Below are 24,275 nucleotides of genomic sequence, written 5' to 3' on the forward strand. Positions count from 1 at the left end.
GCGGGCACCCTCACACCGCCGCCAATTTAAATGCTGGCGTACTACTTTCACGTCGTAAAATACCCTGCTGGCTGCTTATGTCTTACGTTTCCAAACTTGTTTCCTTAAGGATGGCGGGCCAGCGGCTCACCGCAGGACTCGCTCCTCGGGATCCCTGACGGACACATCGCTTGTTTTCCCTGTTCCCGACAGCCCCGCTGCCAGACCTCTCCCACCCCCCTATCAGAGTCACAGGGTGCCTCAGGCTGGAAGGGGCATCTGGTCCAGACTCCCTGCTCCCGCAGGGCCGTGCAACACCACATGGCACAGCATTGCGTCCGGAGAGTTCTTTAAGAGGCTCCACAACCTCTCTGGGCGCTCTGTCCAGTGCGCGGTCACCGCAGAGGAAGCAAGCTCTTCCTCGCATTCAGCTGGAACTTCCTGTGCATCGCTTTCTGCCCGTTGCCATGAAAACACACGCACAGCCCTGAAACCCGCGGCGTTAGTCCCTGCTTTAGCCGCAGGATCCGCCTTGTGCCGCTGCTGTTTTTCGGGATCAGCATCCCGGGGCCGGCTGCCCCTCAGGCCGTTCCCTTCCCGTCAGGCGCGGTGCGGACAGCCCCGCCGAGGCCCCGCTGTTAAGGGCGGGCGCGGCACCGCCCCCTTCCTTTGGAGCCGGGGCGCCATTTTGTGCGCACGCACGGTGAGCGCCCGCGCCCCTCCACCGCTCCGGGGGACGCGCTGGGGACGCGGGGTGCCGGGGACACGGAGCGGGGACGCGGCCGGAGGGCTCCTGCTGCCGGCGGGGGCGGGCGGGGGGCCGCCGGCTCTGATGGGAGCACCACGGCCTTCCTGGGGCGGGGAGTGGGGGAGCGAGGAGGCCGCGGGTTGCGGGTGGCGGTGCCGGGTGGATTGCGGGTGGCGAGTGGGATGGCGGTGCAGAGGGTGCTGAGGGAGGGAGGGAGGCAGGGGGGGTGCTGAGGGAGGCAGGGGCCGCCGAGGCCCGCGGCGGGAGCCGGTGCGGAGCAGCAGCGCCGCAGCACGTGGCGGCGGGCCCGGCCACCCCGGCGGGAATGCCGGGACAGGGAAGGCGGCACAGGGACGGCTCCTCGGGGCCGACAACGCCGGGATGGCCGCGTAGGCCTGCGGAGCATGTGAGCCTTGTGTCTGACGGAATAGTGGCCTGTAAATGTGGTGGGGGTTCTGCCTTATGGATGCCTTGTAAGGAGGGGCTTAGGGAACGGGGCAGAGGTGTCATCGAGGGGCATCTCGCAGCGAGAGGAGGTATCCTGATGCCTGGCAAGGGCATGTGGAAAGAGCATGGAACAGCCAGCTGACATCTGGAGAAGCTCAGACTGGTTATAAGGGGAATAATGTTAATGGCAACAGCCAGGCCTCCAAATATGCTCCCTAGGAAGGCTGTGCAGTAAGGTCTTGGGGGAAAGTAATACAAGGAGTAGCTGCTCCTCATTGCTACTGCTTCTGCATGAGTGGAAGTGGAGGGGCAGTCACTGATCTTTGTGGTGACCAGAGATGGGACCTGAGGAAGTGGCATGAAGATGTGTCAGGGAAGGTTTTAATTTGGGTATCAGGGTTTGGATTTTCACTCCAAGGGTGGTTGGGCACTGGAATGGGCTCCCTGGGGAAGCTAGTCACAGCACCAGCCCTAGAGAGTTCAATAATCTTCTGAACCATGCTCTCAGTTACATGCTGTGACTCTTCTGGTGTTGTCAACAGAGCCAAGAGTTGGTCCTCGTGGGTCCCTTCTAATTCTGAATATTCTTTGGTCCTGCTCAAGAACTTTATCCAGTCAAGTTTCAAGACCTGAGCGGAGAAAGTTCTTGAGTAGCTTGGTTTGACCTCAGCAGACCTTGCTGTAAGCAGGAGTTAAACTGAGGACCTTGCTGGCATCCATTCTAACCTGAGTTAAGCTGTGGTCCTGTAAGCTCTGATTTCTTTGGATGCCTAAGTGAATCCCATTGCTTGAATTGAAGCAATGTCGTTTTGAATAGGCTTAAAGAGTCCATTAATCCGAAATACTTGAAAATTCCATCAGCTTTGAGGTGAGTGAACTGATAGTTGTGAATAATTTGCCTTTTTTTTTACAGTAACCAGCCAAAATGACGAACACAAAGGGAAAGAGGAGGGGGACGCGTTACATGTTCTCCAGGCCCTTCCGCAAGCATGGTGAGTGTCCCTGGCAGTGCCAGCACTGCATCCACTCACTGCCCTGATGGACAGCTGCACTCCCTGGGGATGGGCTGTGAAACAAGGCCTTGTGCCAAGGGATTTCTGACAACTTGGGCTGAAAGCTCTGTGGAACTATACACAGAGCTCTGAGCTCTTACTGCAAATGCTTTGGTATTCTGGTTGTTTGGCAGTAGCCACAGTGCTAATTCTGTCAGTGCTTGAAAATTAATCTGAAGGTGAGGAAAGTACTTCAGCAGTTACTTAAAACATAGAGGGGTTTTTCCTCTGATCAATAAGCAGTTGCATTTATATTGCTAAATTAAATAGTTTAATGTCTCTTCAATTTTGGCATTTGGAACACAAATCTGATTTTTCTTTAGCTGGGCATTTTAAAAGTGTGAAGTGTGTAATTACTGCTTTAAAAAGGCATGGTTTGATTTTTGAGGTATTTAGGAAAACTGTATCATGTGCATGATCTGTGTCCCTCATCCTTTTTATGTGTGTGTGAAATTCCAGACTTCCTAAGTATCCAAATTTGTATCTCTTTAACAGGAGTGGTCCCTCTGGCTACCTATATGCGGATCTACAAGAAGGGTGACATAGTGGATATCAAGGTACTTTCTGCAGTGCTGTGTGACTGAAAGCTGAAGCAGTGTGGTCCTGAGCGGTCTCCAGCTCCTTGGGTTGGGCTCTTGTTGCTTGGGTCACGTGTGCCAACACAAGTGCCTGTGCTCACTTAGGGAGCAATATTGGAATGACAGTGGTACTGAACCAGCGTCACATGCTGGTGTATGTGGGGTTTTGTAGATACATATAATTTGGGTGTGCTTTGTTTTGGTGTATTCAGCTGCAAAAGGGAAGTATGCCATAGCCAATATTTGAGTTGGCTACTGGCACAGCTTTCCTAGGAGCCTCAGCTGTCACTTAGTTGATATTCTATTATGAACCATGATTTGTGGTGGGGGGTTCATAGTTAGGTGATTGCAAAGCTATACTAAAACTAGAAATCAAGAAATAAATGAGAGGATACATCATATATACTAATAAAGGGGAGAACAGTGAAGCAGCATTTCCCATCACTTGGTATATATTAGGACTTTTTTAAAGTCAGCTGTACTTTCACAACTCAGTTGCGGTGAACGTGAAAGCCTTTCATCAAGGATTCCTATTTGGTTGAATCCTTTGGTTTCATTTGGAATGCCATGTTCTTGTAGCAGTCACACAGAAGATGGTGTTTAATTTGCTAGTTTGTTGTTTGACTTGGAGAACGTATTGTTCAGAATTGACACTTCCTCACACACTGGAGCTTGATGATGAATGTCTCTTGTGATTGCTTGCTTGTCTTGAAAGCAAAGTGATCTGTCATTTCACCGACACTGAAAGCTACCAGAACTGATGTAGCAAAATTTGGTAGTCTTCAGATGCAAAATGCATGGCGATGAATTCCGCCTTTGGGGTAAAATGGGAATATTTTGTAATAAATCTCAAATATATATTGAGTATACTTTAAATTACTTCTTAAAGAAAAACCCTTTTTTTCCCCCCCTTTTCTTTATGTTTCTTAACAGGGCATGGGTACTGTTCAAAAAGGCATGCCCCACAAGTGTTACCATGGCAAGACTGGAAGGGTGTATAATGTTACTCAGCACGCTGTGGGCATTATTGTTAACAAGCAGGTTAAGTAAGTAATGAAATCCTCTGAATTGAAACTTGGTATTTGAGAAAGTTGAACTGTGATTGCACCCTCCTTTCACTTTACCAGTTAGACAGATCTTGTCTTGATTGGTCATTCAAGGTGGGTAAAGTGTATTTCCTTTTTATAACCCAAGCAAATGATGCTCATTTGACTTGGATCCTGTCAGAGGAAACATTTTTTGTTTCTCTTACCAGCACCTAAAGTCACATTACCTAGCAGGGCTTCTCAGCCAGTGTGCTGGCATTGAAGCCCTTTTTAAATACTAGTATGTAGGTGGAACCAGCTGAATTTTGTACAGTTTAGTAAAAAACAAATAGGTTTTCTTTTGGTTCCAGGAGCTGGCCTGTTGTGCATTGGTAATAAAATTACTTGTTTGTATGCTAAGAGGCTAAAACTGTATTCTCCACAATTTTAATTTGAAATTGTCAGCACATTGTTATATATTACTTTGTTATATGATAATAAGCTTTTAGTTATATGTAAGTTATATCTGATGTGCATCTGCAGCAGTGTTTTGAGATACTGCCCTTTAAAAAAAAATTACCTGTAATTGAGCTTATGGAGTTAGTTCTGTAAGGTCTGTAAGTCTTGATTTAATGTGACCTTTTTCAAGTGTAGATTAAAAACTGCCTGCCTTTCTTAGGGGCAAGATTCTGGCCAAGAGAATTAATGTGCGTATAGAGCATATTAAACATTCCAAGAGCAGAGACAGCTTCCTGCAGCGCGTGAAGGAAAATGAAAGGAAGAAAAAGGAAGCAAAGGAAAAAGGCATTTGGGTTCAGCTGAAACGCCAGGTAATGTTTCTGTTTAGGTCACAATCCTTGAGCAGGAGATGACTGCGTTCTTGGAGTAGTGGCCTCATGCAGTGCGTCGGCATTTAGCCTGTCTGGATGTTTGTGGCTGAGCACTGCTCTGTGCCATGGAAAATTGTAGTTGTAGCCTTGAACAAAGGCTGCAGCAGCAGCTCTGGATGGTTTTAGGGTCAGTAGAGTCTTTGCTTTATAGGTGAGTTTTTAGTTGCAACAGGTTCTATTGTAAGCCTTGAAGGAAAGAATTAATAACCAGACTTTAGAGAAGAGATAATGGCTATTGCTTCTGGAGCTGCAGGATACATCACTCCGTGTTCATTGGGTTGATGAGCTGCAGAGAGTAAAGCATAGGTTTTTTAATTCAGTAGCAAGAGTCAGGCACATTTTCTGGCAGATAATTTTCTTATTGCTACTCTTTGAATCAAGTTTATGAGACTAGGAATGGTAAAATTGCTGTAATGTTTATATAATAATGTGCTAAATGGTTGACAAAATGTTATTTTCTGAAAAGATGCTTTTCTTCTGTTTACAGCCTGCTCCACCAAGAGAAGCACACTTTGTGAGAACTAATGGCAAGGATCCAGAGCTGCTGGAGCCAATTCCTTATGAATTCATGGCATAATGTATGTTTAAAAAATAAACTAAAGATATGGTTTTGGACAAGTGTATGTGATTGTGGCTGATTCATTTAGTTGGGTTTGGGGCTTTTTTGCTTGAACAGATGCTTTAGAAACCTTTTATTGAAGTATATTTATTTAGCTTGCATTTACCATGCTGCTTAGTCATTGAAATCATCTGCAGCTTTTGCTGACGAATTTCATCATCTATATAGATGATAAATGCTAGGAATGCTGAAATTTGCTAGTGCTTAGTAATGATCATGAGCTATTATAAGGGGACACAGAATATTTCACCAGCAAACTAAGAATTTGTATTAAGAATTGGCCAATGCCAACTGAAGGCTTGGTTTTTTTTTTTTTTTTGTAGGAAAAGAGATAAGGTGTTTCAGATTTCATTGATGCAAGGTTTTGGCTAAGGAGCCTCATGAATACTGAGGAATTGTTGAAGCCATTTTTGAAAACAACCTCTAGGGAAATGTCTGTAGGCAAATTTTGTTCTTCCATCAGTGTAACTTGCAAAATAATGTTTACAGCATCCCCATGCCAATAAGCCTTCTTACAAAATAGTGGTAGTTTAGAAACGGGTTTCATTCCAGAACTGCCAGCCTTTGTATTTTGATTTTTAACATTTTAATTGGCTGGTATAGCTACTAAACACTTGCACTTTATATGTTTATTGCATGCCTGTTGAATGTTGCAGTGAATTCCTCTCATCCCAGATTTACTCATGTCTCACAAAAGCCCACTGCCACCTGTGCAGTTCTTAAATGGAAGAAGATTTTCAGCTGAGTGTTTACTAACCAGTGCTGGTTTAGTGAGCTTTGCTTGAAGCAGTGTGCAGCCTGCTACAGACTGCTGAAGGGAATCTGCTTGGTTAGCCTTGAAAGCGCACAGTCTCAGGCTTGTTTTGTAGTTACAGGTAAATAATAGTTTACCTTGAAGTGTCATGTCAGGCATTGCTCAGCTGCCTTCAGTAAGTGATGTAAAAGTCATGTCTACGTGTAGACAGAAGTACTGGAGCAGCAAGTGACCTCAAGCTGTTTGTAGGTGTTCACCGCTGAGAGTTGCTGAACAGTGAATTGCAGGGCAGCTTCTAAGTGTGGGAGTAAGGAACTCAGAGATGATGAGGTTTGCTTGTACCTAACTCTCAATCGTGGGTGTTCCCATTCCCATGGAATGTAGGTTTCAGACCTTGAATTCAGAATCTGGCTTGGGCTGGTGTTTAGGGTGAAGGGCTTTAGGTTGGATGGGCTGGAGTTTCCAAGTTCCAGTGAGCAGATTGCTATGTTTGAAGTTCTCCAAGCTCCCATCTCAGAAGATGCAGCAGGCTGTATAGGTGGAATGACTTTGGAAGTGACTTGGAAGAGCATGCCCCTTAGCAGGCTGCTCCATGACAGTGGAGCTGAGCACCACATGCACTTGGCTTTTATGGTCAAGGGGCTTTTCTTGGAGCAGCAAGATTTGTGAGCTTTATCAACCTCCTTGGCTTGTCAGTTTCCACAGCCATTTAAAAGTGGTATTTGCCCTACAAGATAAGCATCATTTTCCACTAGGCTTTGTAGGAATTAAGTGGGAGGCTATTGGATACAAACTGGTGATGGCATTTTAAATTTGCTTCTCATGCATGTCTAAGCTATTTTGGTTCTGTGTTTGGTTAGTACTCATTTGTCAAAATCACGGCAGATTAGCTGTAGCAGCATGATGAAATGATTAACATCATAAGTGGGGCACAGTTCTAAACTTTTTGAACTTACTTTCAACAAATTGGAATACTAAGACTGGACAGCATTGCAGTGGTCCTGTTTAAGAGCTGTGCTCCCAGAGACACTGCATTGCAACACTATGCAATTTATTTTAAAAAAGTGTTTTTAAGGTCACTATGCCAATGGTAGTTGGTTGTAAATGCATATTTGGAAGCCATCTAGGCTGGGAAGTGAGGTTGGGAAGGTTTTCTTGGTCAGGATTCCCAGAAATGACTGAAAATGAATCTGGGTTTATACAGGAAGAAAATAACCTTTTTTGTTTGTTTTTAATGTTTGGAAAGAGGACAAATAAATGAATGTGTAGCCTGTTTGTTGCACTTAGTGAAGTGGGGGTTTTCCACACTCATCTGAGGTTTCACAGCCCAGACACTTAACAGATCTCAGTACCTGATCTCAGCTGCTGAATTTTGCTTCCTGTGTGTTTGGCTGCCCTGTTTTTGCACAATCCTGACGAAAGAGGGAGATCTGTGAATTGGGAAAAGCTGAAGCACTGCCTGTAGAGACATCTCCAGTCCTGAGCTGAAACATGAAGCATGTTCCTTACAGGGTTTGGAGTCACTAGTTTTGACTTGGCTCTGGAAGGGTTTTACACACTAAATCCATGAGCTGTAACCAGTTCTCTGCAGTCCTGTTCTGAGGCTCCTTTACAGCCATAAACCTTTACCCCTGGCAAAATCTCCTGTTGTCTCCTAGAGAAGCAGCAAGGAAGCTGCCTTCTGAGCTGTCAGCTTCATCTTTTTCAGTCTATTGGCAACAGCAGGATTTGAGGTTTCCTGAGCACTGTGTAGGCAGTATCAGGCAGGGAGGGTCAGTGAAAAGGCAGGACTAGGAAGTGGAAGGAGGAACCATTGTCAGTACAGAGGCTGCACAAGGTAGGAACATTGCTCCCACCAGCAGCACCCATACAGCTTAGGAACTCAGAAAAATAAAAAAAAAGAAGCTCCAGATGCTCTCAGGATATTCTCCATGCCACCATCACAGGAACAAGCCACCTACTCCCCCCAAAAGTACTGCTGTTGAATGCTGCCAGAGCTTGGAACGGCAGGGTGTGTCAGGCAGCAGTATGGCATACCTGGCACTGAGCAGTGTTGCTGAGGGAAAGGGGATCGTGATGGGCCATAGGGATAGTGGGATAGGCCATCCACAGAGGGGGTTAAAAAAGTACAGCCTGGCACTTCCAAGTGGGGCCTGCAGAGCAGAGAAAGGCCCCTTGGAATAGCCTGGAGGCCCACACATCCCAGGGATGCTTAGTCTGCAGCATGGGGACAGCTAATCTGGGCCCCCAATGCTTCAATTTACTGAGCTGCTCCTGTTGTACCTGGGTAGGTGTTGATGGAGACACAGTCCATCACACCCTGGACGTGAATTCCTTCACAGGGCATCCTGCCTGGGCTTGGGCAACGTTATCTCTCTGCTTGACCACCCCTACTTGCCCTTTGAGGGTGCTCCCAGCAGCAGGCAAGGCAGCTCCTCAAGGTTTGAGGATGGTTGTTCAATGCTGCTTTCACAGCTCAGCACCTGGGAATCTTCTGCCTGGAATGGACTTGTTTCAGTAGCATTTTTTCAGGGGCACACTGAATGTGCTCTGATAGGTCTTTTGTAAAGAAGTGTACAAAAATAGCTGCTGCTGGCTCTGTGAGTGAGGCCAAAGACAAGCGATCCTCTAGGGGGATCACTAGGGGGAGGTGACAATAGCGGGAACCTATGGAAACCAAAAGCTTTTAGTGGTACCAGAGAAATCTTCTTTCCCAAAAGAAAAGAGCTTGCTAGCATGATGGGGAGTAAAGTAGGAACTTTAAGGCTGATAGCTTTTGGAAGTGAAAAGAAATCCATAAGGGTTCTTTGGCACTAAAGCAGCACAAATAATCAACAGTGCTTCTTCCACTATGCTTTTCTGCAGGTGCTACTTTAACCGATGTAATTAGGATTGTCTTAACTCATCTGCCTGTGTGTGAGCATCCAGGGTCACTTGGGCTGTCCAAGCATCTGCAGCTCTCACGGTGACTCCATCCCTCTGTGCCATGAGATCAGTCCATTTGAGTACCATCCACTGTCCTTTTCCATGTTGTGTCCTGCTGGCATGTGGTATCTCCCTGATAAAAATTAAAGCAGCCTCAGAATGGATTATTTATCTTTTAAGTACTCACACAGTTGCAAGGCAGCACAGAGCAGAAGCAGGAGCCAGGGCAATGGTTTGTGGAGACTGAAACATCTGCACAGCTGCTTGCAGATCTGAGGCTGTCCTATTTAAGGACAGCCCATGGTGGAGCACCATTCTTCTCCAAAACTTTTCTACTTCAAAAACCCAAAGGGCCCAAACATGACCACTTAGGTTTCAGGGCTGGCTGTTGTTCAATCCACAAGCTGAGTTTTCAACATTGGCTGTAGAGGAATATGTTCGGGTGTGGAAACAAAATAGTCTGAGGTAAAATAATAATTTCCTTTCTTTCAAGACTGGAGTCCGTCACTGCTGAGAGGGTGGTGCGTTTGCCTGTCTGCCTCGGGCGGGGGGGATGCCCAGCAGGATGCTCGCCCCTGCCGTGGGACGCAGGTTGCACGGCCTGCCCAGGCTGTCCGCCAGACCCCTGGGCTGTGCCCGCCGGGACCACCCCACGCCCTGGGAGTGGGGAGGGTGGGAGAAAGAGGAAGGGGTATAACCCGGGGGGGTAAATCGCGGGAGAGGGCGGTACGGCGGGGGGCGGTGCAGCGGCAGCGGGGCGGCCCCAGGGCGGAGCCGCCGCCGGGGCCTTTAAAAGCCGCCGTGGCCGGCCGCTCCGGGCGCTGCCGGCCGAGCCGAGCGGAGCCGTGCGAGCCCTCTCGCCGCCGAGCCGCCTCTCCCATGCGCCTGCCGGGCATGTCCCAGCCCTTCCTGCTGGCGCCCATCGCCGAGTGCCCTCCGGGGCCGCCCGGCGCCCAACTCCGCCTGGCCGTGCTGGGTGCCCGCGGCGTCGGCAAGAGCGGTGAGTGCGGGGCTGCCCGTCCCCTTCCCCTGCCCGTCCTCTTCCCCCGTCCGTCCGTCCCGCCTAACGTGGCGCTCTGTGTTTCAGCCATGATCGTGCGGTTCCTGACCAAGCGCTTCATCGGCGACTACGAGCCCAACACAGGTGAGGCGGGCGGGGCGCGGCGGGGCCGGGCGCGGCGGGGCCCCGCGTCCGCCCGCGCTCACGGCGCTCTGCTCCACAGGCAGCCTCTACTCCCGCCTCGTCCATCTGGACGGGGACCACGTTGCCGTGCAGATCCAAGACACGCCGGGGTGCATTCAGGTACGGAGATGTTTTGGATCAATCGGTTCTCCTCTGCTACCCAAAGGCTCAGCTTTTGAGCCCAAATTTCCTGCATGCCCAGACTTGGTCACCTGAGGCAGAGCTCAGGTTTCCCTTTGGACCCGCTTGATGGTGCTGTGCTTGGTCTTTATACTCTCATGACCCAGTGCCGAATCTGTGCTCTCTGTTGTTCTGCAGGTGCAGGAGGACTGCGTGCAGGTGCTGGACTCCCTGTCCCGGTGTGTGAAGTGGGCAGAGGGCTTCCTGCTGGTCTACTCCATCACAGACTACAGCAGCTACCAGTCCATCCAGCCTCTGTACCAGCACATTCGCAAGGTGCACCCCGACGCCAGGACTCCCATCATTATTGTGGGGAACAAAGCAGATCTCCTCCATGCCAGGCAAGTGCAGGCAAAAGAGGGACTACAGCTGGCAGATGAACTGGGCAGCCTGTTCTTGGAAATCTCCACCAGTGAGGACTCCCAAGGTGTTTGTGATGTCTTCCAGTACCTTTGCAAGGAGGTCAGCAAACTACAGCATGCCGGCAGCACGGACAGGAGGCGGTCATCCATCATCCCTCGGCCCAAATCTCCCAACATGCAAGATCTAAAGAGACGTTTCAAACAGGCTTTATCTTCCAAAGTCAAGTAAACATCCCAATGACATCCTCTGGGACTCAATAGAATTTATTTTTGTAAACTAGTTAATAAAAATCTTTATTTTTGTACTAATGCCAGCAGTGTAGAAGTAAGTATGTCAAAGCTTGCAATCTCCTTGCTGTTCTCTCATTTGACTGGTTGGGTTATTTTTAAATGAAAAAAAAAAGGAAATAAAAAGCTGCACAGCAACTAAATAAAGTTAGTTGGAAAGGGGACTTTTGCCAGGAGGCTTTGATTCCATTTCTGTTTTGGGGAGACTGGGCTTTTCTGTGTTTAGCTATTCATATGATTTTCTCCGGAGGCTTCAATTTCCTGTTTGTAAAATGGGAGGGTTAATGATGTAAATCATTACCTGCCTTTATACAATGCTTGGAAAGCCCTTGGTGGAAAACTTTGTAGGAGATAAAAAAAAGCTCTCTTCATTAAACATGAAAATACAAAAGTGTCTGTAAGAATTCTGGTTATAACAGAACTGTTTTCTCCCTCAAAGCTGCTGTTTTGCTTGCACCTGTAATAGCCTGAATCCTGATAGGCTGTTAGGAATGAGCTCAAATTTCTCATGTGCCTTAGAGATTTTTTCTACAGAATTAAAAATTTGAGCCCCAAGCATTTAACAGGCAGGAGGGTTGAGTTTCTCCTACAGATTGCTGTGGAACAAAGTGCTGAGCAATCCACAGCAGAGGAGTGTGTGGGTTGGCTGTTGCTTTCTCTGGAGATGTATGATAGGAAGGACTGATGCGTAGGACTTTTTCCTTGGACAAAAAATAGCTACATTTAAAAGGAATCACACCTTTATCTTCCCCGGAGCAATTTTGTAGCTATTGGAAACAGGTCAGGCTTTACTCTTACTTCACATAAACTCTAAACCATACTAGAATGGGTTTTGTTAACTGTTTGCTGGATGTCTGAGCATGGAATGTAGGTTTTGCCCTTTCAGTATGCTTCTGAATTATGTATGTGAGAAATAAAACTACTCCATGCTGAGTGGAAAGTGTGGAAGTGGATTAATCTGTACAGGGGAAACTCGCTGTTCTCACTCAAGTGCAAGGCCAGTAAGGTTTATTTTATAAAATAAAATAGGTAAGTCAAAAGACCACTTCTTCTTTCCTTGTGTTAGGAAAGGCAGGTAGGTGCCATGCCTTGCAGTTAGTGGGCAGTCTCTGTTGTTTCTGATCCCTGGGCCTTGAAGCTTCCTGGGCCACCTTCACTCTTTATCTGCATCTGAGTCTTCCTGATGGTGCTAATTGAGGGAAGGGGGACTGAGCATGTCAAAGACAATGCTCTGTGCAACTGCCTGGACAAACCAAATACTGCTTAAACATGTTAATACAATACTTAACACATGTTAAATGTTTCTTTACTGTGAGAGTTGCTCTGCCAGGCCCAGGACTCTGGGTTTGAGAGGAGCAGGATGATAGGGTTGGTGAGAATGAGCATGTCCCTGGCAGACTTGAACTCACCACATGGACCATGTGTCCATGGGGAATTTTCAAGAGGAATTGAAAAGTCACAAGTGGGATATTTGTGGAACATGTCACCGTCTTGAAACCAGGATAACAAATTGTTTCCAAGAGAAAATACCACTCTGGTAGAGTTTCAGTTGTTTTTTTTAACCTGCAGCTTTTGGAAATTATTTCTTACTCATGTATACAGTACAGAGTTTCACCAAGCAAGTTGCTAAAGATATTCAGTACACACATGGTACAAAATATGCTAAAGGGGCAGGTAATGTTATTGGACAAGTCTGCATCTTACCATGGTCTTCAATGGCCAGATAAAAAATCCCACTAGGCACGGACTTAGGTGCCTCCCACTGCCCCTGGCAAAGCAGGAGCTTGGGTCCTCACTCTGGTACAGGAGAAGAGTTTGAGCAGGAACCAGTGGGGACTCAAGGGGCAGGCGTGGGCAGGAGCAGGGGGATAAATTTTCCTCATCTCTCTCTCTCTCTCTATCTCATGGGAAAAAGCTAGAGGTGGCTCTTGCTACATAGGCACCCATCCTCAGGTCAAGGGTGCAAAATCTCCTGTCTCCATCCCATGATTCTCATGCTGCTGGGCTGCTTCAGCCACATGTGTGGAGTAGGATGATCCCCTCAGGGATGTATGGGGAATCTGGATGATTAGGGTGTGTCGGTGGCAGGAAGGGATGGCTGGTCTGATATGCCTCCAACTTAAGGCAGCAGCTGCTTTGGCCCATGCTGGGTAACAGTTTTGGGTAGAGGTACATAAATTAGGCATCTATGCTGTTTGTCTGAACTTCCCCCAGCTGGCACAGATCTACTCTCACCCAGAAGTTTTCAACCCTGAGCTGGCAAGCAAAGCACAGGAAGAACCTGCTGGCTCCCAGCACATTTTAGCCCAGCATTTTCTTCAGTCCTGTAAAGCTGTAGCAAAGTCCTGAGCAAAGAAGGCCCACCAGGGCAGGGAGGGTACATCTCAGGTACTAGCAGAGCAGCTCCAAAGCCTTGTTTCTCCTGGGCCATGTCCACTTATGCCTTTCCTACTGAATACTTGCCATCCCCAGTCTCTAAGCCCTTCACAGAGGGGGTGGGGTGGCTTCAGGAGGGTAAGTGGTGCATAGCCTGGCCTTTTCTCCTTCATCAGAGGAAAATATGCATCTGCCTCTTTCCTCCCACCACCTCCGCTATGAAACAGAATCACAGCAATTTTCCCTGACAAGATGGATGAGTGGGTTTTCAGTAGCAGGGATGTGTGCAGCATCACACACTATTATGGCTGCTACTACATCAGCATCTCCCCCCTGTTGGACTATTTTGTCTACTTATCTCCAAGCTCTGAAATAATCTGGTAATGCTTTAGGGCTTCATGAATTTTAAAATAGCAGCTGCCATCAACCTGTTCCGTGCACTTCAACTCAGGAGCTGCACATGCCTAGACAGAGATAGGGGTGTTTTCTTCAAAAAGCTTTATGGATGTCCCCTTCATTTTCTGCCCCCTCGAGCACCTCGACCCAGGCTGCTTCCTCACTGTCTCTTGATGGGGGCTTGCCTCTCAGCACGGGAAATGGTCAATGCTGCAGGTTCGTGCTGTTTTCTGTGGTTTGTTTGTAGGAAGAATTGTGAACAAGGCAGGCTGCGAACAAGGACTGTGTTCACACCATGGGCAAGAGTTGGGTTCGAGCTTCAGACAGCGAGCAAAAGTGGTAGAGATATGGATGGATGGATGGATGGATGGATGGATGGATGGATGGATGGATGGATGGATGGATGACTGGAAACAAATCTGCATGCCATGCATGGATCTCCTGTAAAATGATTTTATTCCTGTGGGACTTCATTAGCTTTTGCTGAATGGAAGGTCTGAATAGATTTCAAATGAAGTCCTTTAGGCAAAGGTGACCTTTTATGGCAGCTGCACTTGGCACATGACCACTGGTGATTCACATCAGCAGGGCAGCAGGATCTCTTCAGTTTCTCCTGAAGTGAGGATCTGAAGTCTGTTGTCCTTCTAGGAGCAATATCTTTGAGGGTGATGCCATTGCTGGGTCACTGCACTAAACTGTAGGCAATACTCCAAAGAGTTGTGTCCCTGAGGTATCTTCAGTGACATCCCTGAAAACCTTGTTATGAGTAGAGCTCACAAAATAGCAGCTCAGATTGCATCTGGAGTAATTAATGACAATTCAGATTTCCCTATTGGTTCTCAGGCTTGCTCTTCCTCCACTCTCCTCATTTTGCCTATCTAAAAAGAGGGAGAAAGCAAACACTTTTTATTGAAAATGGTTTTGAGGGAATTGGTTCATGAAATTTTCTTACTACATTCAATGCTTGATGCTTTTGACTGAAAAAATAATAAATGTATATTGTGACTTGTTATGCCAGTGTATACTGTGGACCATAATCAGCTATATACTATCTTCCCACACTACCAAAAGAAAAATTAAGATATAGAGATTGAGCTTTCATTTCAGTGCCCTGTAATACTTGATTTACAACTGAAAAGCTACATAGTGAATTTTGCATAATGATTACAGAGTTTCATAGATATCATAGCTGCTGTTTTGAAAAATGTGCTTGGTTGTTTGCTAATCACGTTTTTCCTTTGTGACAGAAAACAACAAGCCCTTGGAGCAATCCTCACCAGGGACCCTCATGGTCCTGTGTACAAGCTGCTGTGTACAAGTGGCTTCAGCCCCATGCTCTGCCCTTTGGGCTTTGCTGGGCAAGTGTTTGGGCAGAGGCACCCATGTACCCAAGCTTGTGGGGGTCATGGTTCAGCAACTCTATTTTGCTCTTGACCTGTGCACAATATTTCCATTAAAATGTGTCTGTCCGGGAAATTGCGCAAGCTTATTTGTCAGCCTGCATTACTGGGAAGCAGTAATTAATTCTTAAAGCTGGAATATTTCTCTTCTAAGGTATTTGGCTCTTTCTGCCTTACTAAAAACATCCTCTTCTCAGGTTTCAAATGGCCCTTGTAAACATTTCCTAGTAATTTTATCCCTTGGGGTGGTTAAGCCAATATCAACAAATGTTGTTTCTGGGAGCAGCTCAGAGCAGAGGGGACTACACTCTCCCCCAGCTGAGCAGTGAGGTGAATTACAGACTCCTGTCCTGCAGCTGGTACTTCCTTCCGCTCCTGCAAACAAATCCCCAAGCCAGAAAAGTAATGTGCCTGTTGTTTGGGGCTCAGAGCCTGAACCCTTCCACGAGCCTTGAAGAGCTTGATGATTTGATCTGAACCATGCTCAGCAAGCAGACTTCCCTATGCCACCATTTCTTTTTGGTATTAGAAGTCCAAACATCTCTTTTAACCCTGGAAGACAGATCTGGCAGAAGCCTGAGGAGTGCAGAGAACATGAAGAAACCATAGCGACAGCAGCGTGGTACTGGCAGCCCCTCAGGATCTGAAGCAGATAAGTAGGTGTTGCCTTCCTGTAAGAAAACAGCAGGCAATAAATATGGATGCAATTAGGCTGATTTGGTTGAAAATTCATTGGTGGCACTCAGATGCTGAGAAAGAAAAGGACTGGCTGTCACCTCAGTGTGCCCAGGGCCAGTGGGAGGGCAGCTGCCCCCAGCCCCCAAGGGGTTCCTGCCCATGGCTGGGGAGCCTGCCCTCAGCTCAACTGAGACTCCTCAGCAGCTTCTGAGTAAAGCAAGCACCACAGCCCATGAGATACATAATTTTGCTCCTCCATGGGTGGGAAACCACCCTGCATTGTGGGGGCACCTTGGTCTGTGCTCCCCAGCAATGAGGAGATAAGGCCACAGTCCAGACTTTTCACTCTTCACCATCTCTGAGCCTCTGGACTGAGCTGGGAAAGAGCTGGCCTGGGCTTTAGACATAAGTAGCCACTCCATCAGTACAGACAGGAGGAGCATTTGAGGATTTATATCAAAATTATGATGTTTTTTTACCCTTTCTCTTATGCCTCATGTCTCAGACAGCATGTAGAGGCTAAAGCAGAGAGCTCTGCTTGGGTTTATTGCATTCAAGGTGCCCAGTATCCCACTCAAGTAGCAATGTCCCTGCAGATTAAAGGTACTTAAACACAGGGTTAGTTAGGAGGGAATTTTTACATCTGCCCAAGTGCTGCTCACATATGGCCAATTAAAAAGCCTCCTAATGGGCTGGTTTGTGGCTGTTGCACAACAAGGCTTTGGCTGTTATTACAATGTGCAGATGAGCTACAGCACCTGCTCCGTGCTAGGGGCTCCCTGTCCCTCAGCCACACAGCAGGGGGAAAGATGCTGTCTTATTTCAAGGAAGGCCTTGGGAAAGCACTGGTGCTTCTGCAGTGGGCTCAATCAGGTGCAGGTGGCCTCCATTTCCTTCAAACAGGTACCACTAAGTGATTTGCTATTAAAAAATGTTCATAAAATGTCATATCTGGATGCTCATGTTTTTTCAGCACATAGCAAATGGATGCAGATGGAGTGTGACTTCTGGTGACCCTTCAGGATTTAAACAGGAAGATGCAAACATAAGTGTTAGCCTGAGTCTCATGTGCCTCTCTCACGCCAATGATCCTGCTGTAGAAGAGCCTGTCTAGAATTAGGGGTTATAGGCAGGAGGCAGAGGTCTGTGCTAATTCAAGCTCTTACCTTGAAGATAAAATATGCATCTGGTTGTTGAGGTGACTCCTAATTTTAGCTCTGGTGTTGAATAATGGAATAGCATTAATAGCCTGATGTAAATCTGTCCATATTCCTTATGCAAAATTACCATCTCGCTAGTGAAACAGACTCCTTTGATTTTGCCTGGATGCTGGAGAACAGTGCACAATAAATATGCATTCAATTAACTTAATGTGAGTGAGCAAAGATGTAGTGCCTAATATAGCTGCAATTCCAAGAACTGATGCATCAAATGCAATGAATTGTTTTCCTGGGCTTTTGATTGTTTCAGGGATTTCTGATCAAGCTTGCTTAGAAGGCATTATAATCTGTTTGTCTGTATTAATGAGATCTTCAAACATGAAGCTGGTAAAATAAAAGAAAGACATTAAGCAGAACTGAGTTATTTTAACCAAGGCAGTGAGCTGTGTTGCTGGCTGCATAGTGAAGGAAAAACAGAGGAGGAAACTGGGAATTTCAGGGGTCCACTCTCATGTGGACAGAGCAGAGGACAGGTAAGGAGATGTCAGTTCTGCTTCCAGCCACACCACCCAGGCACGTGCCTGTGTGTTGTATGATGGGAACTGGTAATTATAAAAGCTTCTTGCTTACCTGGAGGCAACACCATGGGCTCCTCCCACTTCTTGTGCCCTTCCTGATCTTCAGCATCCTCCCAGCAGGGAGCTGAGCTGGCAAACATGACTTACACACTGGGGAAGTTCCCCCTGGCAACTGCCTGAAAGTCTCCACAGTTGTGCCTATGCTTCCACATCAAAGAGAGCTGGAGACTGAATCCCAGTCCCAACATCTAGTGGACTGGTCCATACCCACTCTGCTTAAAGCTGATTGCCCCTAGATTAGGAAGGTCTACATGAAATAATATTCAGTCCTGGGACTCTTCTGGGCCCTCTGGGATACTCAAGTAATATTAAAAAATGATAAAAATATTTTTAAAATTATATTTTTTTCCTTTTTTTTCTTTCCCTCTGCAGTTCAAAATACTCCAAATTATTTGAGAGCTGTATTTGAGCCCATAAGAGTGGTACTTTTAGCATGCAAAATAGCTTTGTGTTTTCTTGCATGAGGCTCGCAGAGGCATTTTAGAGTGCAGTGCCCAAGAGGGTCCTGATAAAGGCTGTGTGGCAGGACCTAACACCACCCCATCCATGCTGTCCTTTGGGAGACAACTTGTGGGAATGAGCTGTTCCCAGGGCTGTGCTTGAACTGGCTGGGGCCAACCACACAAGAGACAGGCAGTGTCAGCAGGAGTAGGTGGGCAGAATTCCACCACAGGAGTCCACTCAGTGACCCTCCTTCAGGCCCCTGAAGAGACAAACCTGTTCACCTCAGTGAAGATCAAGATTGTTTTCTATAGCTTGCCACTAATGTAGAGAGGTCTGGTTCCATTATCTTTGTCATTCCCCTTCATGCAGATTCAGACTGGTTTTAGACCTCTCTTAAGCCACCTCTTTGCCAGACTACCCAAATCCATGTCCCTCAGCATCTCTCTGTGTCTCCTGTGCTCTAGGCCACTGACCATCCTGTGGAGTTTCTCCAGTTCCTCAATGAACTACTGAGCTGTTGTCCCTAAATGAGACAACACTTCTGGGGCAGATTTCCTAGCAGTGAGTAAAAAGGGAGCAATAACTACCCTTCAATTGTGCTGAAGTCTTACAGCAAAGCTCAGGTCCTTTCCTTCATGGCTGTTGTGTAGGCAGAAGGAAGCTGTCCTACACCAAAGCAAAGGGTTTGCACTGCTCTCCATGGGATTAAACTCCGTGGGATTTCTATTGTCACACATCCCAAGTTTCTCAAAGTCCCTCTGGACTGCTGCTGCGAGCTCATCCAAATGGAGATGGCTGTCATTACTTCTAATCTATTACCATCTGTATATGTGCTGAAAGTGCCCTCTGTATCATCAGACTGGTGACTGATGAAAATGTTGAACAATATCAACTCCTGTGTCATTCCCTGGGGTCCTCTGTTCATTACTGGCTGCCAGATGGCCCATCACAACATTGATTATTATTCTTTGACCTAATGGTCCAGCTAATTTTTGGTCCAGCTAATTTTCAATCCATCTAACAATTTGTTCATCCAATTCCTGTTTGCTCAGGTTTTGCATGAAAATGCTGCAGGAGGATTTCCAGCTGTCAGAGCTATTTCTGATCACTGGGAGTTTCTGATAATGGACAGCAGCCATGAGGTCACATCAGCACCCTCAGGTGAATCCCACCTGCTCACCTGAATCCCAGTCTTACCTGAATCCCAATACTTACAGCTTCTCAAGGCAGACCTTCATCTGTTCCTCCCCTTATTGGTTGTTCCCCTTCTTGTAAACCATGCTGGATATGCAAGGTGTGGGAGTAAGACTTGCCAATGAAATGTATGCAAAAAAAAAGTGTTAAATGCTTTAGTCTTTTTGCTTCTCGTCTTGTCAGTGGCTTGGCTCACACATTTGTTGATGGACTCACAACTTCTCCACATTTGCTTTTGCTGCTAAGACACGTGTAGCATCCATCCTTCACGTTTCTTCTTGTGCCATAGAGTCTAAGCTCCAGCCAAGCTTTTTCCTTTCTGGTTTCATTCCAGAGTAAATGATCAATGCTTACTGGCTCCTTTCAGTTCCCTGCCCATGCTTCCAGTTGTTGTTATCTCTTTTTTTAGAACACTAGCTCTGCGACCCCTGGAGCAATGGTGGGCTTGCACCTTATGTAGATGCTTTATCTTGTAGTGTTTCTGCTCTTTTTTTTAAAGTGGTTCTCAAAATGGCAGTTGCTCCCCAGTATGTCCTGATGGAAAACAAATCACATAATATTTTTTCTAAAGAAGTTAAACAAATATATTTAACATGTCAGTTAATTGAGAAGATGCTTGTTCAGACAAAATGCTGCACAAGGGGACTGTTTGCTGCTAAGCTGTCATTTCCATACTCCCTGGGCCACTGTTACTCTTCTGTGATCTCCCCGGCCTTCAGCTGGATTTAGGGCGTCAGGTTACAAGCACTCCCCCGTGGCATCCCACATCCAGACTGCAATCCCCCATTTGCACGTTGGGTCCATGGCACCAGCTCAGATCCCACCTAACTTCTGAGGAGCACAGGCTTAGTGCTGAGGAGCCCTCCTGCCTCCAGGCATTTTGACAGTTCAGCTCTGTCTCCATGGGGCTTGTCTTGTCTCCTTCCTGTCAGCTGTAGAGAAGACAGCAAATAATGGATATAAGCTGCTGCACAGGGATTTAGGCCAGAAATTTGAACATAATTTTTAAGAGTCTGGAAAATGAGCACATCAATCCCATAAAATCTCACCCTTCAGAATTTTGAAGAAGAAAGAGGAGGGCAGTGGGTTTAGGTACTCCTGCCCTAGGTCTGGAAATGCTGGATGAATTCCTAAGCCCTGCTCAGCCCCAGTTTTTGGTCACATTTGGCTCTTTGATGTACCATCTTGCTTTGTTCAGCTGTGAGTCTCTGTCCATTTCATCTCCTTTCTCCACCTGACCAGGCCCTCAAGGGCTCTCTCTGACCCTCCCATTTTCTGGCCTAGAAAAATGCATTTCATTCCTTCACTAGCAGGAGCTCCATCTCTTCATGGTTTGGAAAGCAGTGGAGCCGTGCTAGTGGGTGCCTGTGATCACACAACTCCTTGGGGAAAGGGGCTGCTATCCTCCCCCGGAGAACGGGGCTGAGGGCTGCTCACCTTCCTGGAGGACCCAGGGAAATGCAGGGAATGTGGAGGGCTGCTGATCCTGAAAGGGAGCTGGAAATGTAAACCAGAACAAGTCTCCCTACTGCATGGCTCCCTGCCACCAGCACTGGGAATACTGCTGGGTGAGATGGAACTGGAAAGGTCCCTTGGTCTGTTGGAGCAGTTCCCATCCAGCAGGGAGCCCATGCTCTCAAGCATGACCTTCAGCAGTGGCTTGAACATTGCCAGGGAGCATTTTAGATTACTTAATTTAGAGAGTCACTCAGCACATACCAGCAGAAATCTGCTATAATTGTCATGCTTTCCACTCTCAGCAGTAACTCCCTTTTGTCCTCCCCCTGTCAAAAAGCAACACAGCTGTGCCCTGTGGCCCTGTGGCACTTTTGGTCAGGGCACTTTCTCCATCTCCAGCTCAGCAGCATGCCATGGAAAGGTTGCACCACCTCATCAGTCACTATCTAGTGTGGAATGCAGGGCTCAGTGCTCACTGGAGAGGAAAGCCCTGGTGCTCAGGGTGCAGCTTTGCTCCCCAGGGGAGGCTCCAAGGGCTCCCACCCCTGCAAGGACAGGAGCTGCTCCTGCCTGTGCTGCCCACCCTTGTCTTCACCAAAAACTTCAGTCAAACCTGGGCTGAAGCTCTTCACTTCAGCACGTGCATTTCCACAAAAAAAAAAAAAAAAAAAACAGTGACATCTAATCACATCCACTCTTCCCCAGCCCTCCTTCAGGTCAGGTTTACCCCACAGGAGCCACAGTTAAGGACATTCACAGACATCCCAAGTCACAAATCTCTGCTCCAGTTAGCTAAAACAAGATGTTACAAAAGCAAAACCGCCCTCAATCTTCTGCATTACCTAATGAAATCAGCCTATTCCTTGATGAGCTTGTGCAATGTGCAGTTTCAGAGCTCTCCAAAAGTGGTTTATAAAAATTTTAACCCATGGATGTTCACTGCTCTGTTTTAGTTCCCAGTGAACACTCAGAATTTGCTGCAAAACTGCAAATAAGGTGGGATGTAGTTCTGGGGTGGTGTTTTGCACACTGCAAAGGGTGAAAATAAGGAAGATGATGTCTGTTTTGGGGGGCAAGTATTGTACATATAACAGAGTGCATTCAAGCAGTACAGCACAGCTGCTGTATTAGTTTATATTATTTAAATAACATTTAAAATGGGGAAACCTCAGAAAGACTCTTGAAGCTGTAATAGTTTATATTATTTAAACAACATTTAAAATGGGGAAGCCTCAGAAAGACTCTTGATGACTCTTGACCAATTTTAGTCCTAAGATGCACTTTGTGGTATCAAAGGCCATAATGAAAGATTTCCCAAAGCAAATAGGAACTTGGAAGACTTTTATATCTTATATTTTTTTCTATTTCTTATGTTCCTTTTCTTCTCCTGGAAAACTCTATATAGTCTATCCACAAGCAGGTAGTTTGAGATATTTTATTACTAACAACTACAGACAGCTTCTCCTGTCTGAAAAATAAAGATAGATTCATGTAGTCTTTGCTGCTGCTCTCAAGAAAATGTCACTTTCCTCACCAGAAAGCAAAGGCAGGCTAGATTTTCTTACCAACTTTTCTAAATTATTTCTAATGTTATAAATACTTGCTTTTACAGCACAAGTCCTGTGGTGTGACTTTTACTTTAAAACCCTTGTCTCCTGGAGACAAATCTCTCCTGTTATTCAATGCAAATTTCTGACCTTCACACACTAAAAGAAAAGTGATGGGCTATGATCTAATGTGACCCAAAGGTTCAGAAAATTAGAGAACATCCTGAGCTCCAACGCTTATCTTTTAAATTGTATGATTTTTAAATCAATCTACTAATGTGGAGACAGAATTAGGAAAGATAAAGGGTGGTTTGTGGTGATTTTTCTCCCTTCTCCAGCTTTTCTGTACTTTAGGAAAATGATGATGCAATCCATTGGAGTGAGGAAAGTTGTGTCAGCCAAAATCAGAGTCATTGAAACCTGGGAGCAGCAGCTCTTGAGAGTTCCAGACAGGGGTTGGTGTGCTTTGGGAAAGGAAATGCCGGTTACTGTACATCATCTGCTTGCTCTGCTGTTGCCCTCTTTCTCTAGAATTGAGGAAATTTGGTTGATTCATCCCTTATATTTGTTGGAAATGTTGCTCACTGGGGACTTTGACAACTTTGTTTAATCTCCCTGGGGCTGTGTTTAATCTCCCTGGTGCTTGAAGGCTTGAGCAAGTTGCTACTATCAACAGCTCTAATTTGAACCAGGCCCTTGTTACTGTCCATCAGCGTGGGGCAGAGGGTTGTGCTCAGCTGGGAGAGCCAAAGCACACAGCTGAGGGAGGAAGAGTGCAGGAAGCAGAAGCCTTCTGCACAAGCCTTAGCTGGGGGCTGCTGCCTGGGGCAGACCCCACCAAGGAGGAGCTACTGACACAGCTTAGCCCTGACTCAGTGAAATCAGCCTCTAGAGAGGGTGGGATGTGGGCATTAGTCCCGTTTCCTGAAATGAGCTCATCAAGTGCTTATAGGCATCAGTGATATGTGAACAACCATGGGAGGCTCTTACTCCAGGCCTGGGAGGATCCATCTCCACCAGAAATTTATAATGCTCAGAAAAGTCTTCCTGAGTCTTATTCCCCTCTGTGCACGGGTAAACACGGAGCCCAGGAACCTCAGCACACCTGAGGAAGAGCTTCTGCTCTGCAGGGAATACCTTTGGCTGTGTGGTGGCCCAGTGTGGAGATCGTGCTGTCTGTCCCCAACCTCACAGAGACCAGCATGAGGCAGCTCAAGCTGAGCACAAAAGAAAGAGCACAAAAAGAAAGTTACAGGGTCTCTTGTAAGTATTGTTTTTTCCTGTTTTCCAGTGTATAATAAATATGTAGTCTCATTTTGTTAGCATGTACTGGTTTTGTGTGCACAATGTGGTGTTAAACCTCTGCTGAGTTCTGTGTCTGTAACATTTTCTGCTGAGCTCCTGATCAAGCAGAGGCCTGCTGGGACAATCCCTGGTCCTCTGTGGTGGGGTGCAGAACCACACAGCCTGTACTCCCTGCCCATCCCTGTCCCCATCCCTGTCCCTGCACCCCTTGCTTGGATGCTGCCTCTCCTTCCTGCCCTTGTTTTTGCCAAGAGACAGGACATCACCTCTCCAGCCCAGGCACAGCAGGGTACCCTGTCCTCCCAACATTCCCAAATGTGAGCTATTGGGGTGGTGGTGGTGGTTTTTGCTGCATAGTTGGTATGGAAGTTTTTCCCCTGCAGAAGGAGATGAATGGAGGAGCTGGTGGGTTAGCATGTAATTGGATTTGTCTCTGCTGCAGTGGCATGAATGGGTGATGGATGGTCCAGCCAGGTGGAAAGGAGGTGCTGTCATTCCCTGCTACACAGACCTCTCTTGCTCTTTCAGAGGGAAGGGGTCTCACCAGGGCCTCTGGAAGACAGAAGCATTTTGTATGCATCTACAGGGACATCCTCCTCACCTGCCCATCTAGGACACCAAGGCTTGGAAAGGACCAGGTTCACTCAAG

General features: G+C 46.9%; 2 protein-coding genes and 2 non-coding genes across 4 annotated transcripts; all 4 read left to right on the plus strand.

Moving 5' to 3' along the window:
• The first annotated feature begins 642 nt into the window (after window positions 1-642).
• On the plus strand, window positions 643-5,337 carry RPL21 (ribosomal protein L21). Its single transcript, XM_058799955.1, has 6 exons — window positions 643-682; window positions 2,088-2,166; window positions 2,722-2,783; window positions 3,738-3,850; window positions 4,509-4,659; window positions 5,207-5,337. Exons 2-6 carry the CDS (start codon window positions 2,100-2,102, stop codon window positions 5,294-5,296), a joined length of 483 nt encoding a protein of 160 aa, XP_058655938.1. The 5' UTR covers window positions 643-682; window positions 2,088-2,099; the 3' UTR covers window positions 5,297-5,337.
• LOC131554994 (small nucleolar RNA SNORD102) lies at window positions 3,474-3,554 on the plus strand. The gene has a single exon (XR_009274489.1). It is a non-coding gene; the product is annotated as a small nucleolar RNA SNORD102 (small nucleolar RNA).
• Window positions 3,910-4,042, plus strand: LOC131555006 (small nucleolar RNA SNORA27). The gene has a single exon (XR_009274501.1). It is a non-coding gene; the product is annotated as a small nucleolar RNA SNORA27 (small nucleolar RNA).
• Window positions 5,338-9,850: 4,513 nt separating the features above from the next.
• RASL11A (RAS like family 11 member A) lies at window positions 9,851-11,887 on the plus strand. The gene is made up of 4 exons (XM_058799927.1): window positions 9,851-10,017; window positions 10,105-10,161; window positions 10,241-10,320; window positions 10,519-11,887. The coding sequence occupies exons 1-4, from the start codon at window positions 9,897-9,899 to the stop codon at window positions 10,969-10,971; spliced, it is 711 nt and encodes a 236-aa protein (XP_058655910.1). The 5' UTR covers window positions 9,851-9,896; the 3' UTR covers window positions 10,972-11,887.
• The last annotated feature ends 12,388 nt before the right edge of the window (window positions 11,888-24,275 follow it).

Source organism: Ammospiza caudacuta, chromosome 2 (genome assembly GCF_027887145.1).
Source record: "Ammospiza caudacuta isolate bAmmCau1 chromosome 2, bAmmCau1.pri, whole genome shotgun sequence".
NCBI lineage: Eukaryota > Metazoa > Chordata > Aves > Passeriformes > Passerellidae > Ammospiza > Ammospiza caudacuta.